Source organism: Stegastes partitus, unplaced genomic scaffold (genome assembly GCF_000690725.1).
Source record: "Stegastes partitus isolate 25-593 unplaced genomic scaffold, Stegastes_partitus-1.0.2 Scaffold1233, whole genome shotgun sequence".
NCBI lineage: Eukaryota > Metazoa > Chordata > Actinopteri > Pomacentridae > Stegastes > Stegastes partitus.
Window position 1 is genome coordinate 20,893 of NW_007578964.1, and position 26,256 is coordinate 47,148.

General features: G+C 43.8%; 1 protein-coding gene across 2 annotated transcripts; it reads right to left on the reverse strand.

The window, feature by feature from the left end:
• Nucleotides 1-658: 658 nt before the first annotated feature.
• kbtbd2 (kelch repeat and BTB (POZ) domain containing 2) lies at nucleotides 659-25,388 on the reverse strand. 2 transcript variants are annotated; one of them, XM_008297658.1, is made up of 6 exons: nucleotides 25,377-25,388; nucleotides 22,404-22,407; nucleotides 13,500-13,618; nucleotides 9,521-10,112; nucleotides 4,548-4,713; nucleotides 659-3,789 (listed from the first exon to the last, which is right to left on the reverse strand). In XM_008297658.1, exons 4-6 carry the CDS (start codon nucleotides 9,691-9,693, stop codon nucleotides 2,230-2,232), a joined length of 1,899 nt encoding a protein of 632 aa, XP_008295880.1. In that variant the 5' UTR covers nucleotides 9,694-10,112; nucleotides 13,500-13,618; nucleotides 22,404-22,407; nucleotides 25,377-25,388; the 3' UTR covers nucleotides 659-2,229. The 2 variants fall into 2 exon arrangements, with proteins under 2 accessions (XP_008295880.1, XP_008295879.1); XM_008297657.1 differs by lacking the exons at nucleotides 22,404-22,407; nucleotides 25,377-25,388 and having other exon boundaries at nucleotides 13,500-13,701.
• Nucleotides 25,389-26,256: the final 868 nt, after the last annotated feature.

Sequence of the window (26,256 nt, forward strand, 5' to 3'; positions counted from 1 at the left end):
TACACCCGCCTCTCGCTCGGCTTCCACCCGTCGAAGCCTCCAGAAAAACCTCCTGTTTCCCCCGTCTGCTGGGCCTTTTGAGAACTGGGTTTAAAGGAATACTCCGCTCAAAATCAAACACAAGCAGGTGGAGGACTCGGACGTCTTTGGGTCGAGTTGAAAGAAGCGATATGAAGATTTGAGCTCTGCAAAGATGAAATATTCATACTCGGTGGATTAAGACGGTTTCATTTTCTCCATTTTCTATCATTCTACACTGAAAGAAAATCTAAATATTGTCATTATTTCTAGCCGTGTTTCCACAGAGAATTAAAATTAAATGTATGAAAACTGTATGTTGCTCCGTTTCACATCACTGTAAACTGATTATTTTTGCAGTTCTTCTGTTTCAGACGTTCGAGGAATAAATGAATCAACCAGAACACTTGTTGAGCTGCAGCCGGTTTGACAAAACATTTCAACCTTCCAGCTGCATTTTCTGTCCGTCTGTGGATAAAGATGGTTTCATTTTCTCCATTTTATATCATTGTAAACTGAAAGAAAATCAAAATATTGTCACTATTTCATTATTTCTAGCCGTGTTTCCACAGAGGATTAAAATTAAATGTATAGAAAACTGTATTTTTGCTGCTTTGTTTCGTTTCACATCACTGTAAACTGATTATTTTTGCAGTTTTGGACAGTTTTTTCCGTTTCAGGTCAAACTTTCAGCTGCATTTTGTGGCCGTCTGTGGACAGAATCGACTGATATCATGTTAACTGAAGGTTGATTATTTACCAACAAACTAGTGGTTTAAAACTAAATTCATAGCGTAAAGGTCCAAACCTGCACAAACATGTTCTGGTCATGTTTCCATGTAGCTGTCAGGAGAATCTAAAGCAACGTATGAAGACTGCAGCTCATCATTTCTCTGATTTCTGGTGAAAAGAAGTTTTTAACTCTCCTGAAAACGTTACCTGCTGGTTGGTTGTAAATCATAAGAACATCTTTAGATTTCAGTTCAGTTCTTCTCTGACTGAAGTGTTCAAACTGCTTGTTCTGGTTCATTAAGGCTCCATTAAAGGCCGTTTATCACAGCAGCAGAAGAGGATCTGAGGCTTGTTTACGATGATGAAAAGTGAAGGTCAGAATATCTGAAATGAAAACGTTCTCTGGTTTTACATCGTAGCTACCCGGATATTTCTGCAGTTTGTTTTTCTGTTTCATAAACTGTGATATTAAACAATTACCAGAATACTTGTCAAGCTTTAAAACTAATCTGTATTTTGTGGCTGATATCAGGTTAACAGCTGAACATGAAGGTCGATTACTGACCTACGACTTCGTAGTTTGACAAAACCTGCACAAATATTTCCTCAAACTCCACGATTTCTGGTTTCAGCACTGAAAATGTGAAGATTTGCTGTTTTATCTCACTGTAAACTGAATATTTTCGCAGTTTTTTTTCCTTTACAAACACAATAAGAACGACCAGTTCACCAGAAAACTCGTCACGCTGCAGTTTGACAAACAGTCGAGTGCGTTTTGTGGCTTTTGGTGGATAAATCAGATTATTATCACGTTAACCGCTGAACTTAAAGGTTGATTATTGACCTCTGAGCTCGTAGTTTGACACCAAATCATCAGTTGCTCGCGTGTTTAACCATTTATCAGCAAAAATGGTGAATGTTTGGGTTTTTCGCGGAGTATTCCTTTATCAGTAATGAGAGAAGAGGAAGAGGAGGAGGAAGAGGAGAAGAGGGGAAGAGAGGGAAGCCACGATCTGAAAGAAGGGGGCTGGTGGATTTTGGTACAGTTGCCATTGTCATTTACGAGAAGGTTTTACCAGTTAAGTGCATCATCATCATCCTCATCATCATCATCATCATCACAAAATCAGCTGACGTTTAGATTATCACATTGTAGAAACAGTATGACAGACGCAAGAATATCTAACAGGTGTCACGACTGACAAAATAAGAAGGAGGAAAAAAAAAAAAAGAACCAAAAACAGAATTTTTCAGATTACTAGTATTGTTGAGGGGCATCTTCTCGCTCCAAGCTTGTTTTTTCTTTTCACGGCTGCACTGTTTGGTCAGTAACAGCCTCCAAAGTCCAGAGATCCCTCCACGACACGGATAACGTCAAACCCTTTCATTTCTAAGAGATCCGATGTCCCCCCCCCTTCATGTTCGTCCCTCAGTCTAGGTTCAGTCAGCGAGGTGAGGTAGGGGAGGGGAGCTTAAGAGCTATACGTGAGGGAGGGTCACCAGCTCCCCGTCCACCTCGAACTCCTCGGCTCCGTCGGGGGAGAAGAGGTAGGTTGGGGGTTTCCAGGGGGACTCCTCCAGGCAGGAGGGGTACAGCTTCCCCACCGCACACCGGAAGTCCTTCCCCAGATCCCAGAGCACGCGTTCGGACACGGGCTGCCGCAGGTGCCAGCGGTCCAGCTCCACGTCGTACTGGTAGATGGCGTACTTGGCGCGCTCGTTCATGTGGGTCTCGCGCATGAAAATGCAGAGCGAGTTGAGCAGCACCACGGCCCGGACGCACGGGTCCGAGTAGCGCTTGGCCGGGATGTTGGCAGCCAGGCGCCACTCGTTCTTGTTGACGTCGTAGATCTCCACGGTGACCGAGGAGCCGTCGATGGTGCTGGTCGGCAGGCGGATGCCGGAGTTGCTGACCACGTGGAGGCCGCCGATGTAGAAGATGAGGTCGCCGAAGGCGGCGGCGGACGCGAAGCAGCGGCTGGTCTTGCGCATGGCCATCTCCACCCAGGTGTCGGCTCGGGGGAAGTAGCAGTACATCAGGTCGTGGGTCATGACGTAGATGCAGTCGTGCGCCACCACCGAGGTGCTCCAGTTCCAGGCGAAGGGCAGCGGGCTCATCATGCTCCACTCGTCCTTCTCGCAGTCGTAGCGCTCCACCGTTCGCTTGTTCAGCTCCCCTCCGACGTTATCGCCGCCGATTGCATAGATGTAGCCTTCGCAGCAGACCAGCGAGGGCTTGATTCGGGCACACAGCATCGGGGTTTTGGGCACCCAGGAGTTCTGCTGGGCGTCGAACCAGAAGAAGCTGTCGACCGAGCGGAAGACGGCCTGAAACTTGCCGCTCTTGCCGTGGTTGGTGATAGAGTTTTTGAGAGGAATCTGTCCGCCGGCGATGAACACATCGTTGTCCGGAGTAACGAGGGTTCCCACCTTCTGCAGGTCTCCTGGGGGGTTGCAGAGCTTGTAGACTTTCTCCGCCTGCGGGCTGTAACACACCACCGTAGTAGGCACCGACGTGGACAGCACGTACACCTCGCCCTGCGTTTCCGACATGGCCTCCATGAAGATGAGCATCTCCTCCTTGGTCATGCCTAACCGAGGCTTGAAGAACTTGGGCATGGACTTGTAGAGGCCTTGGACCACCACAGATTTGTCGTTGGGCGGCAGCCCCTGAAACCAGGCTCGCTGCGTCACCTCCGACAGGGCGTCGATGCGGATCTGGCTGAGCACCGAGGACAGGTGCTGCGACCGCGCCTCCATGTTGTACTCCAGCCACAGCATGGCCGCCTCGCGCACCGTCTCCTCCTTCTCCACGTTGAGGTTGTCGCTGCTCAGGATGTCTATGAGCAGCTCGTGGGAGAGCTGCAGGAAGGCCTCCTGTCGGTACACCATGGGGAACTTGTGCTCCACCATTCGCTTGGCGCTCTGCTTTAGCTCGCTGCAGCTGAAGAGGTCGCCGATGCTCAGCATGCGGACGCAGTTCTCAGCGTTTATCTTCTTCACCAGATAGTCTCTGCACTGCAGCAAGACGTCTTCCACCTGAAGGGGACGGAGGGCAACAGTCAGGCAAAAATAATCCTCTTTGCATCAGACACACAGCGACGAAGACGCTCAATTTTAATAAATCCTCAATTTAAAGATGTAAAAAAAGAAGAAAACCAACATCTGCACACTCTGGCTGTAGTACACCAACGTTTTCTGTCAATATAACTAATAATATTGGCTGGTAAAGTGAATTAAAAAGGGATTCTTTCATGATTTTAGTCAGAAAATCAGCAGCGCCAGAACTGATAAGAACTGAGAATTTTACAACATCTATGTTTTTTAACCATCTCTGCCCATCAGGATTTCATTTACTCAAGCATAGGACACGTTTCTGTTGAACAAATGGTCATAAATAACAAGAAGATGCATAGATTTCTGTCAAATAAGTCGCAGATCACACCTAAAAATCATTTCTGGAGCAGAAAAAAATCCTGAATTATTACTTTAAATTAATGCAATGATAATAAAATATCCCATTTAGTAAAAGAGCTGTATTTTTAAATTTAAAGACGTAAATATTGAGCTCCCAGACTTCTTGCCAATTTATTAAAACACTCCGAAACACCCTAAAACAACTGAACAATGTGGTTTTTAGCCTCCAACAACAAATGAAGGAACAGGACAGTTGTTGGAGGCTATTTTCACAGCAACAGTCAATGGAGCTCTACAGCACACAGATATAAACACGTTGACTTGTTGTTTATGTGTTTTGTTGACAGTAAAATAGCGCTTGGAGGATGCGTTTGACGGACCTGCAGGAAGCAGGCGGTCTCGTAGAGCGGCTCCACCGTGCTGTCGCTGATGGCCAGGTTGCCCGTGTAGGCGTAGGTGATGATGATCTGCAGCGTGGCTGGATCCACATTCCTCAGGTGGACGTGGGTCTGTTTGCTCTCGCTGAGGCCGCTCATGAACATCGCCCTGCGGGAGAAAACACAACGGCGTCAGTCGACACGGCAACCGAAGTAAACTACGAGATCCGACGCCGATTTACCGCCTCCGTGAAGATAAGAGACTTTATCAGCTGCTGCGACACAGTAAACAGCGGCCTCGTTATCAACCTGGACGGCAACCTCACTTCAGATATACTCCTGTGCAGCTGCATCTAAAAACTACTTTTCTGTTCATTATTTTGTTTTCAAAGTGTCAGTAAATAATGAATAAATGCCTGTTACAATTTCTAAAACACTCAGGTGACATCTGCAAAAGTCACATAATCCCAAAAATATTCGGTTTGCCATCATGTGTAGCAAAGAAAAGAATCAAATCCTCACGTGAGAAGTAAAAAAAAAGCACATTTTTAATATCTAAATACACAAGTTGCTGTTTAATGTTTGGTTGATGAGTGCAGCAGAAATAAAAGCAAGCGGTGTGAAGTTTTTAGTCAAATTTACCCAAATTTTTCCAAGCAAACACAATTTGAAGCCAGTTAATTTAATGCTCGTTTTTTTAAATTGGTTTCCAAGCCATTTTCTTAATCTTAAGACTTGAACATACACGCTGTCCTTATTTAATCTGCAAAACATTTCCCAGGAAACAATTTTTTTTTAAAAAAGGAGCAGATTTTTGACATTAAACGCTGCAACCTGGAACTTCTGAGCAGCAGAAATAAAAGCTTTTTAGTCAAATGTACCCAAATCAAACATCATTTTAAGCCTGTGCATGTCCTAAATATCACAGTTTATCCAGTGCTCCTAGTTGCTGGTTTGCTAGGCGGCCTTTTTGAACCAAAAACACATTTTTAAAACTGATTTCTACATCATCTTGCTCATTATAGTTTACGTATTTGACCTGCAAACCATTTTCCATTAATATCAGCTGTATTAAAGCCGTCCCACTATTAGTTTCCATGTATTCTGTAATTATCCGCCGTTTCCAATCAACCTTCCCGTTCTGGGTAAAAAGCCCGACTTGTTGCGACAGACCCATAAGACGGGACAAATCTCTGGTCTGCAGCGGGCGAAGCGGCTCCTAATTCAGTCTTGTTCACTGTTTTACTACCCAAAGTTTTTCTTTTAAATAAACAGAGCCTCCTAATGACAGTTGGCCACGAGCCAGACTGGCTGGAAAAACAGACCGAGTTACCAGCCGGAGCCCTGGTACCTGTAATTGGCTGCTGCTGGAATTCACTTCCCGCTGTGGTCATGTCATTTTGCAGCTACATCCAGTCTGGACTCGGCGTTACTGAACCGATCCGGAGGTACATGCATCTATGTAGTGCACCATTTAGCTGATAAAACATATATTTTCTCTCTTCATGTGGATTTTTTTGCTATTTTATCCTCAATAAACGACTCAAACGACAAATCAATCGTCCAAATAACCACCAATTTGTTTTCTTTTAAGTGCTCCAGCTTTAAAACTGGCATTATTCTTCAATAATGAGGTGTTTTCACTGCATAAGGAGTGATGTGAAGCAGAGAAATGACTGATTCAGCACTGCAATGACTCACCGCTGTCATTAGCCTACAAAGCTTTAAATATTCTTGGTCTCAGGGAGCGGGGCTGAACACCGCTGGCTTTATTTGGAGCAGATGTTACTACTGGCTTGTCGTACACTGATTAGCTTGTCCACCAACACAGTTTCCCAAGTACCGGATGACAAAAAGTGACATTCAGCAGCAGCAGCAGCAGCAGCAGCAGCACCTGGATGGTGGGCCGACTGCGTACAGTTTAGCTCCAGCTGGGCTCCGACTCCCATGTCGCAGCAGCCTCGGCAGGCCGCCCACGCTTCCACGTTGTCATTTATCAGCTCTCGGCGTGAGTCACAGCCTCTGTAACCTCATTCACGGCACCAATTTCTCACATTTTATGCATCTGTAGAGCGGTTATTGGCCCGCGCTGGTGATTTGCATTTACTCCGCCTGCCAAACTCGCTGCTGCGGGGAAGTTTCCGCGCTGCACTTGTCGGATACGCAGCGTTCACTGGCACCGCGCTAACCGGCGCTAATTCACCTCCTTGTTTATTCCACAGAAGATATAATTGCAGCTTTTGGAATGCGCAAACACATAACTTCCTATTTCCCAAATGATTTTTCTGGGTAAAAAGCCACCAGATGCCCAAAGAAGGATTTTAAACAATGATGCAGAAATGCTCAGTGAGCTTTAGGTTTAAATGCAAACTACACTAGTATGTATTAGCCAGTAGAACACGCCTTCTACAACCATATTTATTGACTTTGATCAGCATTTAAGCCTATTTACAAAAGAAATGTGCGCATTTGCTGATTCCGACACCTCAAATGAAAGGATTGTTGCTCTCCTCTTTGTTTTTTTCAACTCTAAACTGAATATATCTGTCCGGGTTGAAGAAACGGATCCTGATAGAGTCTGTCTGCACGTCTGATATTATTTATGAATACATCAAAGCTGCTGTTCCACATGTGTAAAGGCATACAACTCTATCTTTGGACGCTCTCTGATGAATCCTGCTGCTGTCTGATGCTGCAGCTGTTTAATAATCTCAGAGGAAACACTCCTACAAACAGCCGGAAGCAACAAACCCAACCTAAGCTGCTGTCATTGTTTTGTCAAAACTTTGGGTGACATTGATTTTCATAATTTTGTTACGGATATCAAACTGTGAAGCAAAGCGAATTAGAAAGATGTTTTGTGACCAATATAGGCTGAAACACCAGAAACAAAAACTATCTGAGGAACCAGTCCTGACTGTGAACATCGACGGTCGATTATTCGTTTAACTGATGAACAGAAAACCTGCAGACAAACACTTTTTCCTTCTGAAGACTATTTTGACAGAAAGGAACTGAACCTGCTGTTTCTTTTCCCCCATAAATTACTAAATATGATTAACTTTTGAACAGTTGTTTAATCCAAAGTAGGAAGCTTTTTCTCGCTATGTTCAGGACGTCCTGATCTGACCTCAAACATCAGGATCAAAGCGTTTTACTGGTATCAGCTTTAACCAAAGCCTGATCCTTTGTTTACGTTCGCCGTCACTCAGAGAGAGCAGAACTTGAAGCGCAACTGGGCGTGAATAAGTTTCCTGTTCAATAATCAATAGCATTATCGATCAATAATCTAATAATTGACAACAAAAATGGGGCACAGTTGACATTTGTGCTATCGATGCTCATTCCAGGTCATTGAGCATCACGGACGTCTTTGTCATGGTGTCCGCCGTTAGCTAAACGCTCCCACAATTCCCTCTGCTTGCCGACATGAAACTACCGACTAACCGACTCCTCTGATCGCGACAATATCAAACGATGAGCAGTACGACAGCTCATCTACGTTAAACTGACTGACACGTTTGGATGTACAGAATACAGGCTTTTGTTGTCTTTAGGAGCTTGTAGAGCCACCGTTTAACCAACCATCACCTAAAAACAAGCTTCAAGAACCACCAGCGTAACATGAATGCAGAAATGCGTTGCAGAGCTAGCCAGCTATTCAAATACACGGGACTGACTTTTAGTAACTCTGATACACTTGAAGGGTGTTTGATGTGGAAAAATGGCATCAGATAGTAAATAATTAAACACTCTGGGCCAAGAGAAACTTAATCAGCTATTATCTAAACAGAATAGTTCACCGATTATTCCAGAAAACACTTAACACATAATCGGTGTTTAGAATTACAGTCAGTTTGTGCCTTCAAAGCGCCGCCACGCTCTTTCCTGTCCTGACAAGCATGTTTTGAGAGTTTCATGGATGAGCAGACTTTACAAACAATTAAATTGACTGTCACTGCTTTTTAATAACAATTTGTCTGCATAAGTGCCGGGCCCTCCTGAGCGGGGTATCGGGGGTGTGTTGATCGCAGCAGGGGCTAAACCTGCCAGGCTGTATTACGCAACCCTGCAGGCAAACCCCTGCACCTCCTCCTCCTGCTTTTTCCTCTTTCTTCCCCTTTTTTCTCTCCATCTCTCACCAAGACCTACGTGACCAGACTTTCCCTACAAACACAAGCTCTCTCCAGAGCCTCCCCCCCTCTCCCCGCCTTCCCTTCCCTTCTTTCCCCGAAGCGAGGCGTGCGTGGAGAGGGGAGGTGGACGGAGAGGCGGCAGACAGAGAAAGAAGGAAGGCGGTTTAGAGGAAGCGCTGCGACACCTCTAAACCCTGAAGGGGAAATGCTTTGCATGTTCGCACCAGATAACGAGTGCGTGGGAAACCGTGGGGAGAGACGGGAGGCATGAAGTTGTTTTCTTGGAATGCATGTGTGCAGCGCGAGACGGGAGGGAGGGTGAGAATAGGAGGGGAGAGAAAGGGGAGGTAGACAGCATGTAGCTCCTGTCATGTACAGATGGACTCTTCCCAGAGTCGAGGCTGCGGCTCTGTCATATTCACTGCAGTGCACACACTTCATTATGCAATGTTGTGCGTACAAATGAGGCCTCCCGAGGGCCTTGAAGGATACGTCTGTGGAACTCCACGTTCGAGATTGCTTCATTTGTTCCGTGCAGAAACATATCAGACGTGGAATAACTGGTGCAGACGACGGCCCTCCAAGAAACACCATCCCCTTGTTTTCCACCGTATGGAGTAGGTAACACTTGCTCTACAACGCGGTGCATTATTCATTGTAACTGTAGGAGGCGAGCACTTACAGGCATAACACCGCTCCATAATGACAGCGGACGCACACCTCATCACAATAAGCGCCGCAAAACACGGTCACAATCGCCCAGAGGTTGTTGAAAACAGCAATGCACATGAGTTATTCCCTACACGCGGCAGGAGGCCGACTACAGTGTGGCGCACTCACCTGAAATAGGAGCTACACGTGGCCAGGACCATCTTGTGACATGGGAACTCTGTGTCCTCCACCAGCAGCACAACGTCAGTCAGTAATTTCTGTTCGTAAAAGAACTTGAGCTGCTCCAGCAGGGAGACAGCGTAGTCCGTGTTGACCGGCCTGCGCTCACTGAGATCCGACATGGTTGCATCCCATGAATCGCGCCCCAGTTTTGAAAAGTCACGCGGCCGGCAGAACCGGACTCAAGCCAACCAGGAGAAAAAAAAATATATATTCTCAAAGATTCAAAGGGATGAATGGGGGGGAGGGGGAGGGGGGGACAACTCTTCAACACCTCCACTGGCCCGAGTGGAGGTGTTCAGCTCCTGTGAGGGAAATATTCCACTGCTCCTTCTGCTGGAGACGAGCTGAAGGCCAAGAGGAGAAGGCTGTGGCGACCAAGTGTCACCGTCAGGAGTGCAGAGGAAGGGGTCCGGGGTGAGGAAGGGGCCGTTTCCCCTCGTTGGGTCTATCTGCTGTGTGAGGTCATGCAGCGAGGCACTGAGGACTGGAGGTAGACGGAGAGCGACTACTGTCGCAACACTGCTGCGTCAGTCACGGTCTGAAAAACACAGCAGAAAAACAAGAAGTGCAGCGGTTAGTCTGGAATCCACGGTCACCAAGAGTGCAAAGATTTTCTTTGGGCTGTCAGAGCAGCTAACGTCCTAAAAAGTCTTATTTAACATGAAATGTGTACAGGTCACCTGCTGCCATCTCCCCCTCCACCCTCTTGTCCAGAGTCAGTGGGAGAGTCTGAGTGGAAGACGGCAGAAGGACTCACATTACTGGACTACTGGCCGTCTATCAAACAAAACAACATCTGAATCCACAGGAGCTGCGTGTAAAGATATTTCATTCATACGCTACTACGCTAGGCTAAAAACAACAAACCAGAGCCTCTTTTCCTGAAGGCATCTCAAAGCTACTTTTATCATTTTGGACTTAAAATAGTTTGGGGATATTTCTGTCTGCAGTGACGCCACTTTCCTGTTTTGCAAAACACTGGAGCTGCAGTGAACAGTTACTGTCGCTGTCAATGAATCTGTTATTCTAACTGATGAGCTGTTTGGTTCACAATATGTCAGAAAATTGGGGAAAAGCGTTGATCAGATTGATTTCAAAAGCCCAACTTGACATGCAACAAAAACACATTCAGTTTACCGTCATACATGAGGAAAGAAAGCAGGAAATATTTTAATCTGAGAAGCCAGGATCTGAGAATTTATCCATTTTTTTCTTTTAAAAGTTACTAAAACTGATTAGCAAAATAGTTTAATAGTTAACAATCAATTAGAACACAGTAGTTCAGGTGGCATACGAGGACAGAATCAGACAACGCTGCTTTATTGGTGATAAAGTCATGTTGTGCTGTTCATACTTTAGGTTCATGTGTCTAAAGCGGTCCTTAAAGACAAATCAACACAGCTTACAACTACATCACCAATACTACTGCCGTTATAAAAGGCCCTTTCAATGAAGCGCTGTGGAGATGGTTAAACGTAGATGCACCCAACAAACTCTCCTGCTAAGATCAAGTCTTACATCAACCTGTGAGCTGATAATCTGAAAAGTTCAGGACGCATTTTACAAACATCTCTGCACCACATCAGATCAAAACCGCTGGACGCTGATGCAGAACTCTGAGGCGGTGTCATGTTTTAACACTTCTGTTGTCAACAAGTCCTGCCACTGCTGTCAACAAGAGCTTCAGAATATTTTTAATTTCTGTGAACGCTGGTGTCGGTACGGTCAACGTGACTGACATGAGGTGAGAAACCATTTTAGGAACAAGTTCTGACAGCAGGAACTATCTCTCGCTGTCAATTGTTTAGTTTGTTGAAAACTTGTGAAGGTGTAAATAACAAAGACTTCAGAGGAATTTATTCAAGCAGCGATACTTTGCATTAACTGACGTCTGAACTGCTGCTGCCTCCAAACAAAACAGACTTTTCTCCATAATTTCCTGACATTTTGTTCTCAAAGTCACTTGCTTATTTCAGACAATAATTCTTAGATGAACACATAAAAACACAATCACTAGCTGCAGCACTTTGAACCACTCTGTCACTCTGGTTGTGTTGCGTTGCTCTCCTTGTAGACCAACACCATGAAGCAACACCGTTTACGATTACGTCATCATGGTCACCCATGTCGGCTGTAACAGGCCACCCGACACGACCTCTGATGTGGTGTCATCTTTTCACCTTAACACGTGTGTTGTTAACATGCCCTGCAGCAGCTGTCAGCGTGAGATTCAGAACGTCTTTAATGTATGTGAACGACAGTGTCTGTAAGTGTAGCACGAGCAGCTAGCTAGCATTTCAGCAACGTAAAGCAGGTTAGTAGAGCTAAAATACTGACATAAGCGATAAACATTAAATTAATAGGACGAAGAAGACTGACCAACAGAGTGTTTGATAGTTCACTTCAATAAGTTCAGTTTCATGAATAAACCTCTCAGAACAAACTATCAGCCCCTTCACCCTCCATTGCCTTTCCTTTGGCTTCCATGCAGGTCTCCTGAGGCACGCTAGTCTGCTGTCATTGGGCTTCTCGTCGCCTACTTTCCCAACCACAGACCTCCCTTGGTGGAGGCTGACGGAAACTAGCTTTCTGGTCTATAAACACCTACAACCCAACATCCATCTCTATTGTACATGTGACGTACTTCCAGCGGCGTGACAGACTTGTTGTGGGGTTCATGCGGAGGCTGGTACCACCGGTCCAGTCCAGCCATCTGGAACCTTAACCTCAGTATGGTGCTGCAGCAATTCACCCTGATCCCCCGTCAAGCACCTCCATCTTTTATTTACTTTCATTAATCAATGTGTTTTAAGGTGAGATTGTTCTTTTATTCTTACTTGTTTCATACTGGAGCAGGCAGTTCATTGCGTTAACATGAAATTATTATCTGTGTGTCTTAACAAATACACTACAGTGGCTAAATTCAATTAAGCCTTTTTCTGTGTTAAAAACAGTTCATTAAAAATTATCAATATTGACTAAAATCAAACATTAAATCATGCTAAATATTTCAGATATGTCCCTCAGCCCTATGGAGACCTTTGATAGATGGAAATGTGAGTAATATCTGGCAGTTTGGCAGCTCCTAATGTGTTTGCCGGATAGTTGGAGGTGCAGCTTCCCCACGATGTGTGCAGGCTGTAGGTGGATGTTAGCAAGTGTGCACCATCCCTCATTAAATGACACATCCTTCGCCTCACGTTAGGCCATCTACACTACATACATCAACTTGAAAAGCTTCAAAAGCAGGCCAGCCATTTATCAACTTAGCCCCAATCCTGTGACAACATGTTCACCCCCACAGCCTGCAAACTAACCGGTTATACCCCAACTAAAGGCTGGCAGCTGAACTGTGTTTGTCGTCAAATTTTTGGGGGGGGACTAGCCTGATGCTGTCTGGCTAGCTGCGTTAGCACCACCGCTCCACTTTGTCCAAAACAAACCCAGAGTGAAATCTAAAACACGGCAAAGTAACCTTAGACAGACGGGCCCGCTGCGAAACATACCTCCGTGTGGTTAGCAAGCCCGACGAGCCTTCACACCGCCTTCCCCGAAGCTCCGTTTCAAACTGTACGAGGTGGCCATCCCCGTCTTTGATCAACTGACCAATACACCTAATCAGCTAGCCTCCATGTAACGTTATATCGCTAGCTCAAGTACCGACACCCGCGGCAAGTTAGCAACTTTAGCCCCCCTTCGCTCCACAGTTCCGGGGTGGCTCAACTGTTACCCACCTCGGCCACCGGTCTGCTGAAGCTCACCAGCAGCCGGATGGAAAGTTAAGCTTCTGCCGTGATGAAGTCAACAGTGAAATAGTTACAGCGGGGACATGATAGCAGCAGCCAGACGAGAGAGCGGTCATGCTGCTAGCACACACACACACACAGCTAGGCTAACCGCTACAAGAGCTACATAAGCTAGCTACCTGACTGAGCCACTTCTCCCGTGAAAACCGCTCCAACAACCGCAAATCCGGGCCTCCTTGTAGTAACCGTGGGCAGGCTCCGCACACCGAACCGTCGCGGCGGCTGGTTTTCGTCAGCACTGAGCGTCAGGTGGGCTCCTCACGCCGGATTGAGACATTAAAGAGTTGTGTGGAAGCGCCGAGCAGCGGACAACCTGAGGCCAAATCAGGATAGTGCGCATGCGCCCACCCCGGGCGGCCTGCGCTGCTGGAGAGAGAAACAGCGACCTATGCAGGACAGACGGAGGTACTGCAGATGAACTCCTTCAACTGTACTAGTGCAGCTAAAAAAAACAAAAAACAAAAGATTACTACCAAAATATAAGTTTATTGTTATCATCGTAAAAAATAGGTATTTACCATCAGTTATTTTAGAAAGAGAACTTTTAACATATCCTAGACTCATAAAGTGAAATTAAGTTAAGCCTTTTCTTATTAAATTATGACTTATATCATGAAAATCAGAATGAGATGCTCCAGTATTTATTTACAACACTGAAAATATGTTTTTTTCTGATTTGTTTTTACACATAAAAAGTTTTAATCTCACAGGGTGAATATATTTTTAGTGTACAACTGAAAATGTTTTTCTAATATTTGACTATGTACTATATTTAAATTTAACTTTCTGAATATGTGCAGAATTTCGTGACTATGAAACAGCAATAAAGCCTTTAAATTGGGAAATAAAACTAACTAAATATACAATTCAGCAAATATTAAAATAAAGCTTAAAATCAATAAGAATTATACTGAACTAAAAAGAAACAAAATGAAAAAATGACACATTTTATTCTGGTCAACATTAAATAAAACACAACATTGGGTATTTGCATTAATATGTATTGTATTATGAATATTATAAATAAAATATTATTATTATCTATCCTATAAAATGCATCTTGATGTTGTACACATCTATATTATGAAAAAAATTGTTTAAAATAATCTAAGAATCTGTTAGTGATTAATTTTTTTTGTTTTGGTTTTTGTTTTTGTTTTTAATCAAATCACGTTTTTTTTGTGTGGGCTGAGGACAAAAAGTTAATTAAAATCCTTATTTTGTTAGTTTGGTTGTTACATCAGCTGTGCACATCCAGCAGCTAATTTATATTCTTGTGTCATATTTTCTATTGAAAAACATATATATATTGCTCAGTTTTGTATTTAAAGGCCAAAAAATATGAAATGATACATCCTTAAAAAGACGCAAAACAGATATAATATAAAAACACACACAAAAATAATTGTTTGGTTATAATTTCTAACAGTTTTCCTTCAAGTCTTTGCACTTTCAAAGAAATAAAATTCTTCAGTTGGGCACAATACAGTATTTCCTGTTTATATTGATATATTACATAGATTATATTGCGGCTTTAGAATTAAGTGTGATGTGCATAAAGGTTGAAATTTGTAATAATTGTCTGTTGTAACAAAAATAAATATGTAAAGGATTTGTTTTAGAAAAGTAATGCTTATTTTTTCACATTTTTTTTATTGACAGTTTTATCTTTTCTCTTTTTGTAGGCTTCTTTAATTTTTATTTTATTTTAATTCATTTATTTTGAGGTTGTCCCGGACGTGTGTTTCACTCTCTGACCTCTGTGAAAGTGAGAACTCTGCTTTTTCCGGTTGCACTTGAACCTCGCATCCTGACAGCTCGCCAGCTGTTTCCTATTTGACTAATTGACGGAGATGTTTCGTCTTTTGTTTGCGGGACGTCATGTGGCGCTGAGAGCGAAGCGTTTCTGCTTCTGTTTGTTTAGAGAGAAACTGACTTTCATTTTCCAGAAGTCGGGGGACGTTTATTTGCGCGTTTCCTTTCCTCTGCGGTGTTTTATTTCTGACTGGCTGAGCGAGAACGAGACAGAAGATGGACGGTAAAGACTTTTTTTTGTGTGATTTCATGGTTACAGTTGTCGGACTTTGCATGAAATTAATAACATTTTAAATCTTTGTCTGTTTTTTCTTGAAGATGCAAACAAACAGCCACATTCGCTCGGGAGTGGACAACAGAGAAACCCTAATCCGAGACCTTTTTTCTATGTCCAGCCTCCATCTCAGCCGTATTACCTCTACCAGCCCTGGCAGCTCAACAACCCTTACAGTCACTATGGCTTGCCTGGAGGTATCAACCTATTTAAACCTTTAGTTGTTGTTGTTGCTATCAACTAGTAGCTAGATATTGCCTGAAACCTCACTGCATGTTTGTATACCTCCTAGGTTTTAACTTTGCTCGTCCCTGCATGCACCCCTTTCAGTACATGCAGTATCCCGGCTTTGTTTTCCCGCATGCCCCCGTATATCCGATGGATTACAGGCGGATGTTCGAGCCGCGCTTCGCCGGTCCCACTTGGGGTGAAATACCTCGACAACAGCAGCCTCACGGGCGTCGAGAAATGGCCTGCTCAGAGGCCCAAACCGACCCCAGTGACGCCATAACCAAGCTCATCGAGTGCCTGGATAAGATCCGAGCCAGCGAGATGCAGGGCGCCAGCAGGGAACTGGACTCTGGTATTGCGTCCCAGTCCTCGGGTATGTTTTCTCCAGGCGAGGAGAAGAAAAACCAAGAGCAGGATCACGTCCTGTCTTCGGCACCTCATGACACCCATGCAGAGGTGTTGGTTGACTCCCCTGCTGAGAATTATAATGGTGAAGCCAGCCAGATGATCTTAGGCACCTTAAGCCCTCATGGATCCTGGTCAGGAGGACTTGAAGAGGAGCTTCCCCTCGATAGCTCCTCCGTCCAGGAGGACTGTCCCGAGCTGGAGCATTCAGAAGCAGACGAACACCTTGTGCTTCTTGAGGAAGAAGAGGTCCAGTCGGATACCTCGAGTGTTCCTAAATGTGATGCCGAAGAGCTCCAGAAGTCCCCAGCGTTGCTTAAAGAGACCAACAGCAGCGACAAAGTCTCAACTGCAGAACATCTGGAAGAGTCTGTTGATGAAGCCAAACCTGATCGGAGCTACCAGATCCTCAAGCTGCCGTTTGATTGTGTTTTAACCCCCGGAGCCGCCCGCCTCGCCTCCACGGCCGCCCCCTACTACTTCAACTACCCATCCATGCAGGCGACACATGAACGGATGAGCGTCCTCAGCCCGTCGTTGGATGAATTATCCTCCAGAGACGAGATGTTCTCCACGGACCTGGATGATGTGGATCTATTTCCCAAACAAGCGTATACGCCCAGAAGGCTTGTGGAGGTCATCGGTGAATCCCCTCAAGCCTCCGAAGACGTAGACGAAGCCTGGATGCAGGGTTTGAAGAGGGTCGCGTGCGCCTGTTGTGGAAAAAGCCTTGCAAAAGGGACGAGCAGGAGAAAAGTCCACGGCCCCAAGATGTACCTGGATGAAGGTGGAGACTCGGAGGATGACTATGGACGAGGGTGCGAGCAGGAAGTGGTCGTAAGAAAGCATCGTTCACCCAGGAAGAATCGCCCTCTCCAGCCAAGACATGCCGCGAAACCTTGGTTCAAAAGAGGTTTATGGAAGGAGACATCTGACCAGGTGGAAGATCAGGATGTTCATAAGCAAGAGGTGACTCAAGGTGAAACCGGAGAGTCTGAGCTGCAGTGTGGGACCTGTGAAGGTAAGTCTCCACCGAGAACTTCACTTTCCCTAATATTTTAGTTCATTTATTTCATATTGGAGAGGAATTCTTTCGTAGACCGACTCTGCAGAGAAGATCCGACCACATCAGATCAAGGCCGGTGGGCCGACGGTGACGTTGTTCCCCGGAGGAGACCAGCAGCATCTCTGCAGCGGCAAGGTGAAACCTAGAAGCTCAGATGATTGATAACATGTAGCATAAATATGTAATATTTGGTCCCAAATTTTGTTCCTTTTAACTCAATTTGTTGGCAATTTTACTGAGCAATAAAGAGCTGCATCCACACTTTGCTTCATATTTGGGACTGGGTCACTCCATCTCAAATCAACAAGTTTTAAAGCATAAATAAGGATATTTATAAAGTTATTTGTGAATTGTTTTTTCTCAAAAGCTGCCAGTTTGTACATTGCAGTTTGAGTCTGTTTGGACAACAGTATCTCAGGAATTATTGGAATTATAAGAACTTGAAATTGTCACTTTTGTGAGTTGAAATATGGGGAAAAATTGAAGCTGTAATGACAAGTCCCATCTTGGAGCTCGTATTAACCAAAAATGGACAACGCACAAATCAACTAGTGATATTTTATGAACCACATGTAGCTGCAAATACAAAAAAACACACCTAGGATGCTGTATAAGATGAAATACTTGGTCACAAAAAGTTATTTTTGTTGAACTTTGATAACTGATTGAGGAAAAAAACAAACATTTATGTTTCATATTTCACTTTCAGGCTTTTTGTCTGCATTTTTTCCCTTTTTTTGTTATTCAGAACCACTTTCATCATAGTTTAAAGAAACTTTCTGGTCTGACTGATCTTCACATCTTAATGTTTCTTTTAACTTAACTGAGAGGTTCTTACCATCTTGTGTGTTGTATACCAACGCTACCTTAAACACAGCTGAGGGTCTCATCTTACCCTTAATCCATTCGTTTAAATCAAATTGTTCTTGTGTATTCGTATCGACTGCATAGAAATGAGCGCTCAGTGGAAACCGATGCACCAGCGGCCGCGAGATGAAGACCAGGACCAGGACGACGAGGATGAGGACGAGGAGCCGCCACCTTTACCCTGGGAGAGAGGTGGCTTGTAGATTTTTTTTCCTCTTGCAGTGCTTTAATTTTCACTAAATGCGATGATTTAAAACTGTTCTGCTGTTTTGTTTTTAAGCTCTACAATAAAAGAAACCGAGATGTTAACGCCCCCCGACTGACTTTTGAAAAAAAGAGTGTTGAACTGTAGGTGTCCTGCTTATAATGTCCGACTAATCGTTAAAAACTTGATGAAAATCTGTTCTAATGCCGCTTTGCTTCTTCCTCAGGTCCCCCCCAGAAAAGGTGTAGATGTTCACAGATAATGTGTTGGAAGATGATGGGAGCACCAGGTGAAATGCACTGCACAGGAGGCATCTTTTTGTTGGATAAAAGTAAAAAAAAAAAAAAAAAGAGAGAAAAAGTCTGAACTTTGCACAGTGACACTGCCTCGCACTATTCATGACTCATGGATTTCACAAAAAGGCAAACGGGCTGAAAGGTTGTATTACTGTCTGGGGCCAGTCCAATAAAGTATTGTCATCATTTAAGCTTTGTGATGCCTCATTTTGCATTTTTCTCTCGTTACACCAGTTCATGTTCCACATTTAAGGCTTTTAATCGCCTGAGAGTTTGTCCGTAAACACTTTATTGTCTCTGCTGCAACATCTGTGCTGATTCCAGATGTTGGTAGATGACAATCATCACCTGAGGAGCATCTTTGGAGGTCAACGGACGCTCAACAAATCTGTAGGCTCTAGAGTTCTTTAGGAAAATGTTTTATCGATGGACCAATGGGGCAAAACATAATTCCTGTAAAGCTACGAATTAAAAAAATAAATAAATAGCTGTACTTTAGGAAATGTGATTGTTTGTGGCGTACAGTTTAACTCACATATCTACAGTTTTAAGGGGTTTAGATGCACAGTGGAATGAATTAAGTCAACTTTGGTGCATCTTTCTGTCTGTGATTTACTGTTTTTAAAGTCCAGATTCATCATTCTGCTCAAAAATGCTTTTTATAGTTTAACCAAAGCTGAACCGATTCCTCATCGGTCTAATGTTTGTTCAACAATTTGGTTCCCACCAAAGGGATCAATAAAGTTCTATTCTATTCTATTCTATTTTAGTTTTGGTATAAAACTTCATCAACTGAAGGAAACACAGTTCAGGAAACGTGTTCCACTTGGATTAGTCTGTCTGGCAATATTTAGCTTTTTGTGGCACAACTTGTCATTGCTGCTCAATCAGCTGTGAAAGTTCAACAAAAACAACTATTTTCATTTTATGACCAACTAGTTCAAGTATTAAAGTATTCTTAACATTCTGTTTTGTGTTGCTGTGACATGCAGCCACATAGGGAGTTTGTTTTTTTTATACGATTGACAAAAAATGCAAACTTTTTCCTCCTATGATTAATTTACTTGTAACAAAAAATAATTTAAATTGGCAAATGTTTTGTAAACATTTACTCTTGTTGTAGAAATGTTTTCCTTTGTCATTAAATTACAGATAATTACTATTAAATTCACAGAATAAAGGAGGATTAATTTACATGTTACCGGTAAAAACAAAAAACAAAAAAACAGGCCAAAACTGCACATAATGTCCACACCAAAAACAAATAGTAATTTGTTGTTTTACAATGTGTGACACTTTTCTATCGTGTCTTTTTTAGTTAAAAATATAGATTAATTTACAGATATTGGCCCGTAAAGGTCAATTTAACAGTCAGTGTTGGTGTGTCTCGTCCAAACCGTCAATAAAATCAAATGAAGTCCATTTTTATCCTCAGAACAACCTCTAACATCAACAAACTGGTTTATTCTTCAAGGATAATGTCGTCTTTAAAAACAGCTCCGGGCGACCAAACAAGCTCCCATCTAACCTCGTAATTGGCTCTTCAGGCGTCAAACCTGAATCTTAAAACCGGACCTGCAGATGTGTGCTTTGCATTTTAGTGCTGCTCAGCTGCAAAGCAGACGTGGAGCTCGACAAAGATGCTAAAAAGGACAAAATGTGCCACTTTGACCACTAATCAGAGCTTCTCTCATGGAGCCAATGAGCTGCAGGTTTGTTTAATTAGAGCCAATCAGCTGCTCGGCTCCTCTGTGAGTCATTTCAGTCTCAGTAAGTCGGCTTTAGTGGTCAGTCTGAGTTTTTCCACGTCTCTGATCTATTGTCTACCTTTCCTCAGGTGAGCTGATGCACCTCAGAGGGAGGGGATCTGCTGCAAACCAAACTTCTGTCATTGGATTCTAATTGGACAGTCGTCACCTCAGCCAATCAGTGCTTCAGCCGCAGCCTGTATCAGGAGTCCACACACTTGATTTCCAGTCTGAAACATACAGGGAAGCCGTGTTGGTTTGTTAGTGGTACCTTCTGTTTGCATGTAGGCCCGCTTTCTTCCTACTATCAGGAAAAAACAACCCACCAAAACCGTCTGGTATTGATGAGCGTCTCTCTGTTCAGACATGGAAGCAGCGACGTCTACCCTGCAGCCCTCTTTCAGTTTGGGCCCTCGATGCCCGAGCTCACCGCATGGAGCTCAGCAGACCCAGGGGCCTCCTCACCAGCCGGGCCCAGCGCCTTCAGGAGCCCCCCGACCAGAGGAGCAGCACCACCAGAAGCCCTTCTTCTACATCCAGCCCTCGCAGCCTTACATGCCCATGCAGGGTGTGCAGTGGCCTGTTCCTGTGCCCATGCCGATGTCCTACAACCCCTACTACAGCTACCCTGGTTTAGGTAAGCATCAAAAAACCAACAATTCTCAAACCATCACATTTTTACAACTATTTCTGCACAAACGTCTCTGATTTGTCTGAAATTTTCACAGCTAAAAATATGAATAAATATAAAGTTATTTGAGAAATTTTAGCTCCATACGTCAAATACTTTTCGAGATTAATTGTTTTTAAAAATCACCAATTGACCCACTTTCAGCGCATTGTTTCATACACTAATATTTGAGGCTGTTTGAACAACAATATCTCAGGAACTAATAAAGATAGATGCCTGAGAGAGTTGTATTCTCAGACAAGCTGTACCACAAGAACACAAACTGTTGGTTGATACTTGGGAAAATGGAAATATTCAAGTAAAGTACCTCGTGTTTGTACTTGTAGTTACTCTCCATCACTGATTGTTAAACTACTATCCATGTATTTTGCTTCAGTACAGTTTCTATACTGGCCTAACAATATGACTTCTTATCCATTACCTGTGTTTTTTTGTGATGCAGTCCAGCTAAACCTGGCTGACGTTGCATTTATACTCACTACGGACCGACGCAAATTAGTTTTCAGTCAGAAATAAAATGAAAGAAAAACCTTGAACCTGCTGAACTTCAAGTAGTTTGGGGAGAAAATGGAAAAGTCTGATGATTCTTGCTATTTTATCAGTTTATGGCTCCGATAAATGGTGTAATTTTGGCAGTTTCTCAAAGACGGCATGTTTTTCCAACCTGTCAACAGAAATTTGGGTTCAGAGGGTTAACATATTACAAGGAGGGAAGTTTTAGCAGCAAACATGTAGGAACCCAATGACTAAGAGTACAGTTCTGCTTAACGTTAATGAAAAGAATAGTCTTTTTGTGTGTGTGAGATGTCCTCTACCAAACCTTGACAGTGTTCTAATATTCAGACCTTTCTCCTGTCTCTTGATAAAGGTTATGGGATGCCAATGATGCCCCAGTACCAGGCCAACCCGTACATGGAACCTCCTGGCTTCATTATCCCCCACACCCACCTCCACCTGATGGACTACAGGCGCCTGCTCAACCCCCAGTATTACCAGACCATGGCCTACCACTCCCGCAGGTTCCGCTACCAACACGACTCCCCTCCCAGAGAAATGACCAGCTGCGAGGTCCAAACTGAGCCGCTCCCAGCAGCTCAGAGGACCAGCACTCCGAGTTCCAGCGACGTTCCCAGTGTCCTCCCAGCTCGTAGCAGCGACACCCCCACTGGTATTCCACCAACACTTGTGCAGAAAGCGGATCAATCACCTGAGCGCAAGGACAATGTACCTTCCTCTGCCACCAGGACGCCATCAAACAGCGGCTTTGTGATTCAGACAGAGGAGGTGAGGATTGAATGCTGCACCACACCGGTGGGACTGCAACTGCTGCATGAGACCTCAGAAATGTCCCACAGCTTCTCCAAAGACATGGTCCAGTGCAGCTCCATTCTGCAGAGTCACGTCCTGCAGGACGACGAGCTGAACCTCCCTGGAGAGCAGTCGGATCAGGTTTGTCCCGACATCTTGTTAGTTGGGACGCCCGGCGCCGGTGAGAAAACCACGGCTGAGGAGGAGTCCAGGAACCAGATGGAACCTGTGAGTGTGAATCTTGAATCTCAAGAAGCAGCTGGTGTCAAATCTGAGACAGAAAGTGAGAAAGATCTGAATTTCAACTGTGAAGCCGTCCAACTGCCGTTTGATCCAAAGTATCTGGATGAACTGAGAAAGATGGAGTCCACTGTTTGGTCAGCGGAGGAAACTTTGATTGCTTCTCCTCAATCGCTGATCCTGAATGACTCCAGAGATTCTCAGGACAAAACGCTAATCGCTGTGGCTGAAGTGACTTCATCAGAGATTCCGATGTTGGGAGACGAGGCGCCGACTGAAGAGGTCGTCCAAGTGATTGAGATGCCTCCTCTGGCGGAAGATGAAGTGGAAGACACGGCCTCCTCTGTGGGGGACATGACGTCTGAAGCAGATATCTGCTCTGTCATGGACGTTCCTGTTGCAGAAGAAGCTCATGTGATGGAGGTGATTCACTCAGCGGAGGTGGCTCTGGCACCAAACGTGGTGCCGATGGATAATTCACCTCTTAAGGCTGATGGGAACCAACAAAGACAAGAAGCAAACGTCCAGGATCACCAGGACACCTCCTTTGAATCATTACCAGCTTACCTCCCCTCCAGCAGCTGGATAGGTGACTTTGATAACGTCTACTACTGCAGCAAGATGCCTCCACCTCCCAAGAAGCAGAACAGACCTGTGAGCAGTCGAGGTTCAGATGTGCCGACCAGAAGAAGGAAACTAGAAATGGAGTACAAAGAACAACCAAACATTCGCAAGCCTAAAGAGAGGTACAAACCTAGAGGCAAGGCGGATCGACGAAGCCTCTCCGACCACGAATGCTGCCTGAGCAGAAGCTTCAATGAGAACATGTTCAGCGATTACGTGTCCAAGAGGGAACGACTTTGCTCCAGATGTCTTTCGAAACAAAGGATGTGCACATCTGCCGGTCCAGGAGTTGAAGGCAGGAGCTTGAAAAGAAAAGCTTCTCCGTTCCAGCAGTGGAACAACGTCCCCTTACCAACATGTGACTCCTGTAAATCTCACACCAAGAGGCGACTGATGAGAAAAGGTTCTAATCCTGACGTTCGTGGTTTTTATCATGGGCACGATTCTGAAGGAGAATCCTCAGAGAACAGCTGCTGTCGCACAGGACCGAAGTGGAGGCCGACGGATGTTTCCAGGAAGCTTCCGGACCTCAAGAGGCCGCTGGCGTCCAAGCAGAACCAGGAGAAATGTCCTGCGGCGATGTATCCAAAGCTGAGGGAGAAGAACTGCTTGTGCAACGAGCTGCAGCATCAGCCGGTTGCGCGGGAGCGACTGCGACACTGTCCCCACGGCAACACCATCCGAGAGATGGACGAGAACTGCACCGTGCCGCCTTCCCACCAGGACAAGTGGAGGAACGTGGACCACATGTACCTCCCGCACAGGTGGCAAACTGGTAAGCAAATGGTTTTTGCACAGAATTAACCTCTGACATCTAACAAGTTGTAACTTTGAGCTTTTCTGTCCCAGCAGAGAAGTCGTGGATGGGCCTGATTCCCAACATAGACGCTGAAGGCTCCAAGAACGGAGTCAGATCTCAACTCACCAACAAGCACAAGAAATCACAACCGCAATCACAAGGTTTGGCCTTTCATTCCAAAATCAGCACAGCATGAGTCATTTGAAGGAATTTCACTGCTGGAAAGATATTTTTGAAATTGGTTTTATGACCAGATAAACAGGGGAAATCCAAAAAGATCACAACCATGAACAATTATGTCCCTAAACAACTAAACTGTGTTCTTTTGGGGGATTACCAGATTGAAATAAAGCGCCAGTAAAGCAATAAAATATCAAATAGATGTGAAAGATATATCATTTAGAAATGTATTCTGAATGTAAGTTTCTGTCAAAACACAAGTGAGAATGAAGGTTAGGTGTGTAGGAAGCTAGTTTTTGGGAGGCAGGGCTGATGTACAGTTTGCAGTTTGACAGGTAAATTAAGAAATTTATGATTTTATTTAGTTTTTGGTGACAAATACAGATAACGAATGAATGACATGGCACCAAAAACAGCTCCACTTTGGAGGCTTGGCTGCATAAAGCCCTTGATCCAAGTCTTTTTCTGACTTTCCTGCAGCTCCTCCACTTTTATTCTCACAATTTAGAAGTACTTTTCCATGTGAGATTAAAAACTTTAGCTTTTAAAGTTTAGCTTCCCAAATAAAAACATGAACTCGGCAATGCACAACTGCAAGAAGATAAAGATAACTTTATTGATGAGAACTGAGATAAGAACTGAGGCTAAACATCTACATCCAGCATGTGAACTATATTGTATTTAATTGTTCCCTTGTGAATACGTCACAATGCTCAAATCAGAACCAATCAAAGCTTAATGTTTTTTTTCTAATTTTCTCTGCAGGAACTTGTAGAAAAGACACACGATGCTGATTTGCACAAGAGCACAATTTTATGTGAAAAATGCACTTTTTAAAAAACCAAACTGTTTTGTACACTTAATGTAAATGTATTGCACTTAATTTATTTTTGCACAACTAATCACAATATTCACTATTTATTATTGTTCAAATAAACACAGCTTTATGATAGTTCCAGTGTTTGTCTCGTTTGAAGCTGTCATTGTTGAATTTGTCCACTAGATGGAGCCATTGCAACAGTAAGTATACAAACCATCCACCATCAGGTCACAAAGTGTTCAACTTTGACTTCATTTTTTTCATTCATGAGTCACAAACTCGGACAAATAATGTATTTAAAATGAGAAAAAAATGGTTTAAAATGAAGATGTTTCTTACAAAAGTAGAACTTGATGGAATCTTTAAATCTAACAGATGGTTTCTGCTGCAGCTTCACTTTTCATCCCTGGTTTGCACATTATTTAACTGACGATGACACATTTACAAAAGAGCTTTAACCGAAAGTCTCACCTGTAATGGTTTTGCTGGTGTTGATATTTGTGTCCAGCTGAGTCACTGGTTGCCTCCCAGTGGTCATTAAGGGATCAAACCTGTGACCTTTTGGTAATACAGCAGCTTGTTGTCAACGTGTTCACCTGATTAGGTTGGTAGCTTTACTGGCAGTGACACTAAAAACAGGGAAGCGATGGAGATGATTATATTACATACTGCAGAAACCTCCGAATCTAGAAGTAATGGTCCATATATATATATATATATTAAAGCTCTAATGATCTTATTGACGCACTTTTGGGTAGATGGGAATTAAATTTGGTTCACGCTGTAATAACTTTAAATCTCTCTCATCTTGTGACATTTGGTTTATACACAAATAGCTGCACATGACTCACATTCCCATCAGCCTCAGATGTACTTCATGTTTAATGCTAATTAGCGATTGGCACTGACCACAAAAAGACTAAATGGCAACAAAGAGATGGAAAATGACCAAAAACGAAGCACAAAGTGTCCCAAATGTGACAAAAAATAACCTCAGACAGACACAGAATGGCCACAAAGAGATCCAAAACAATCAAAATAAGATCTAAAATGTTTACAGATGTACAAAATGATCACAAAGAAACAAAGAATGTCTAAGAAAGAAATGCAAAATTTCCTAAATGATCAAAATGAGCCAAGAAACAAACCCAAAGGTGGTACAAAATGCCCAAAAAGAGAGACAGAATGGCCACATAGGGATGAAAAACAATCAAAATATGACACAAAACATCCAAATTAAATGCAAATGATCACAAAGAGATTCAAAATTAGCAATAGGGAACAAAATAGGATGAAATAAAATGACA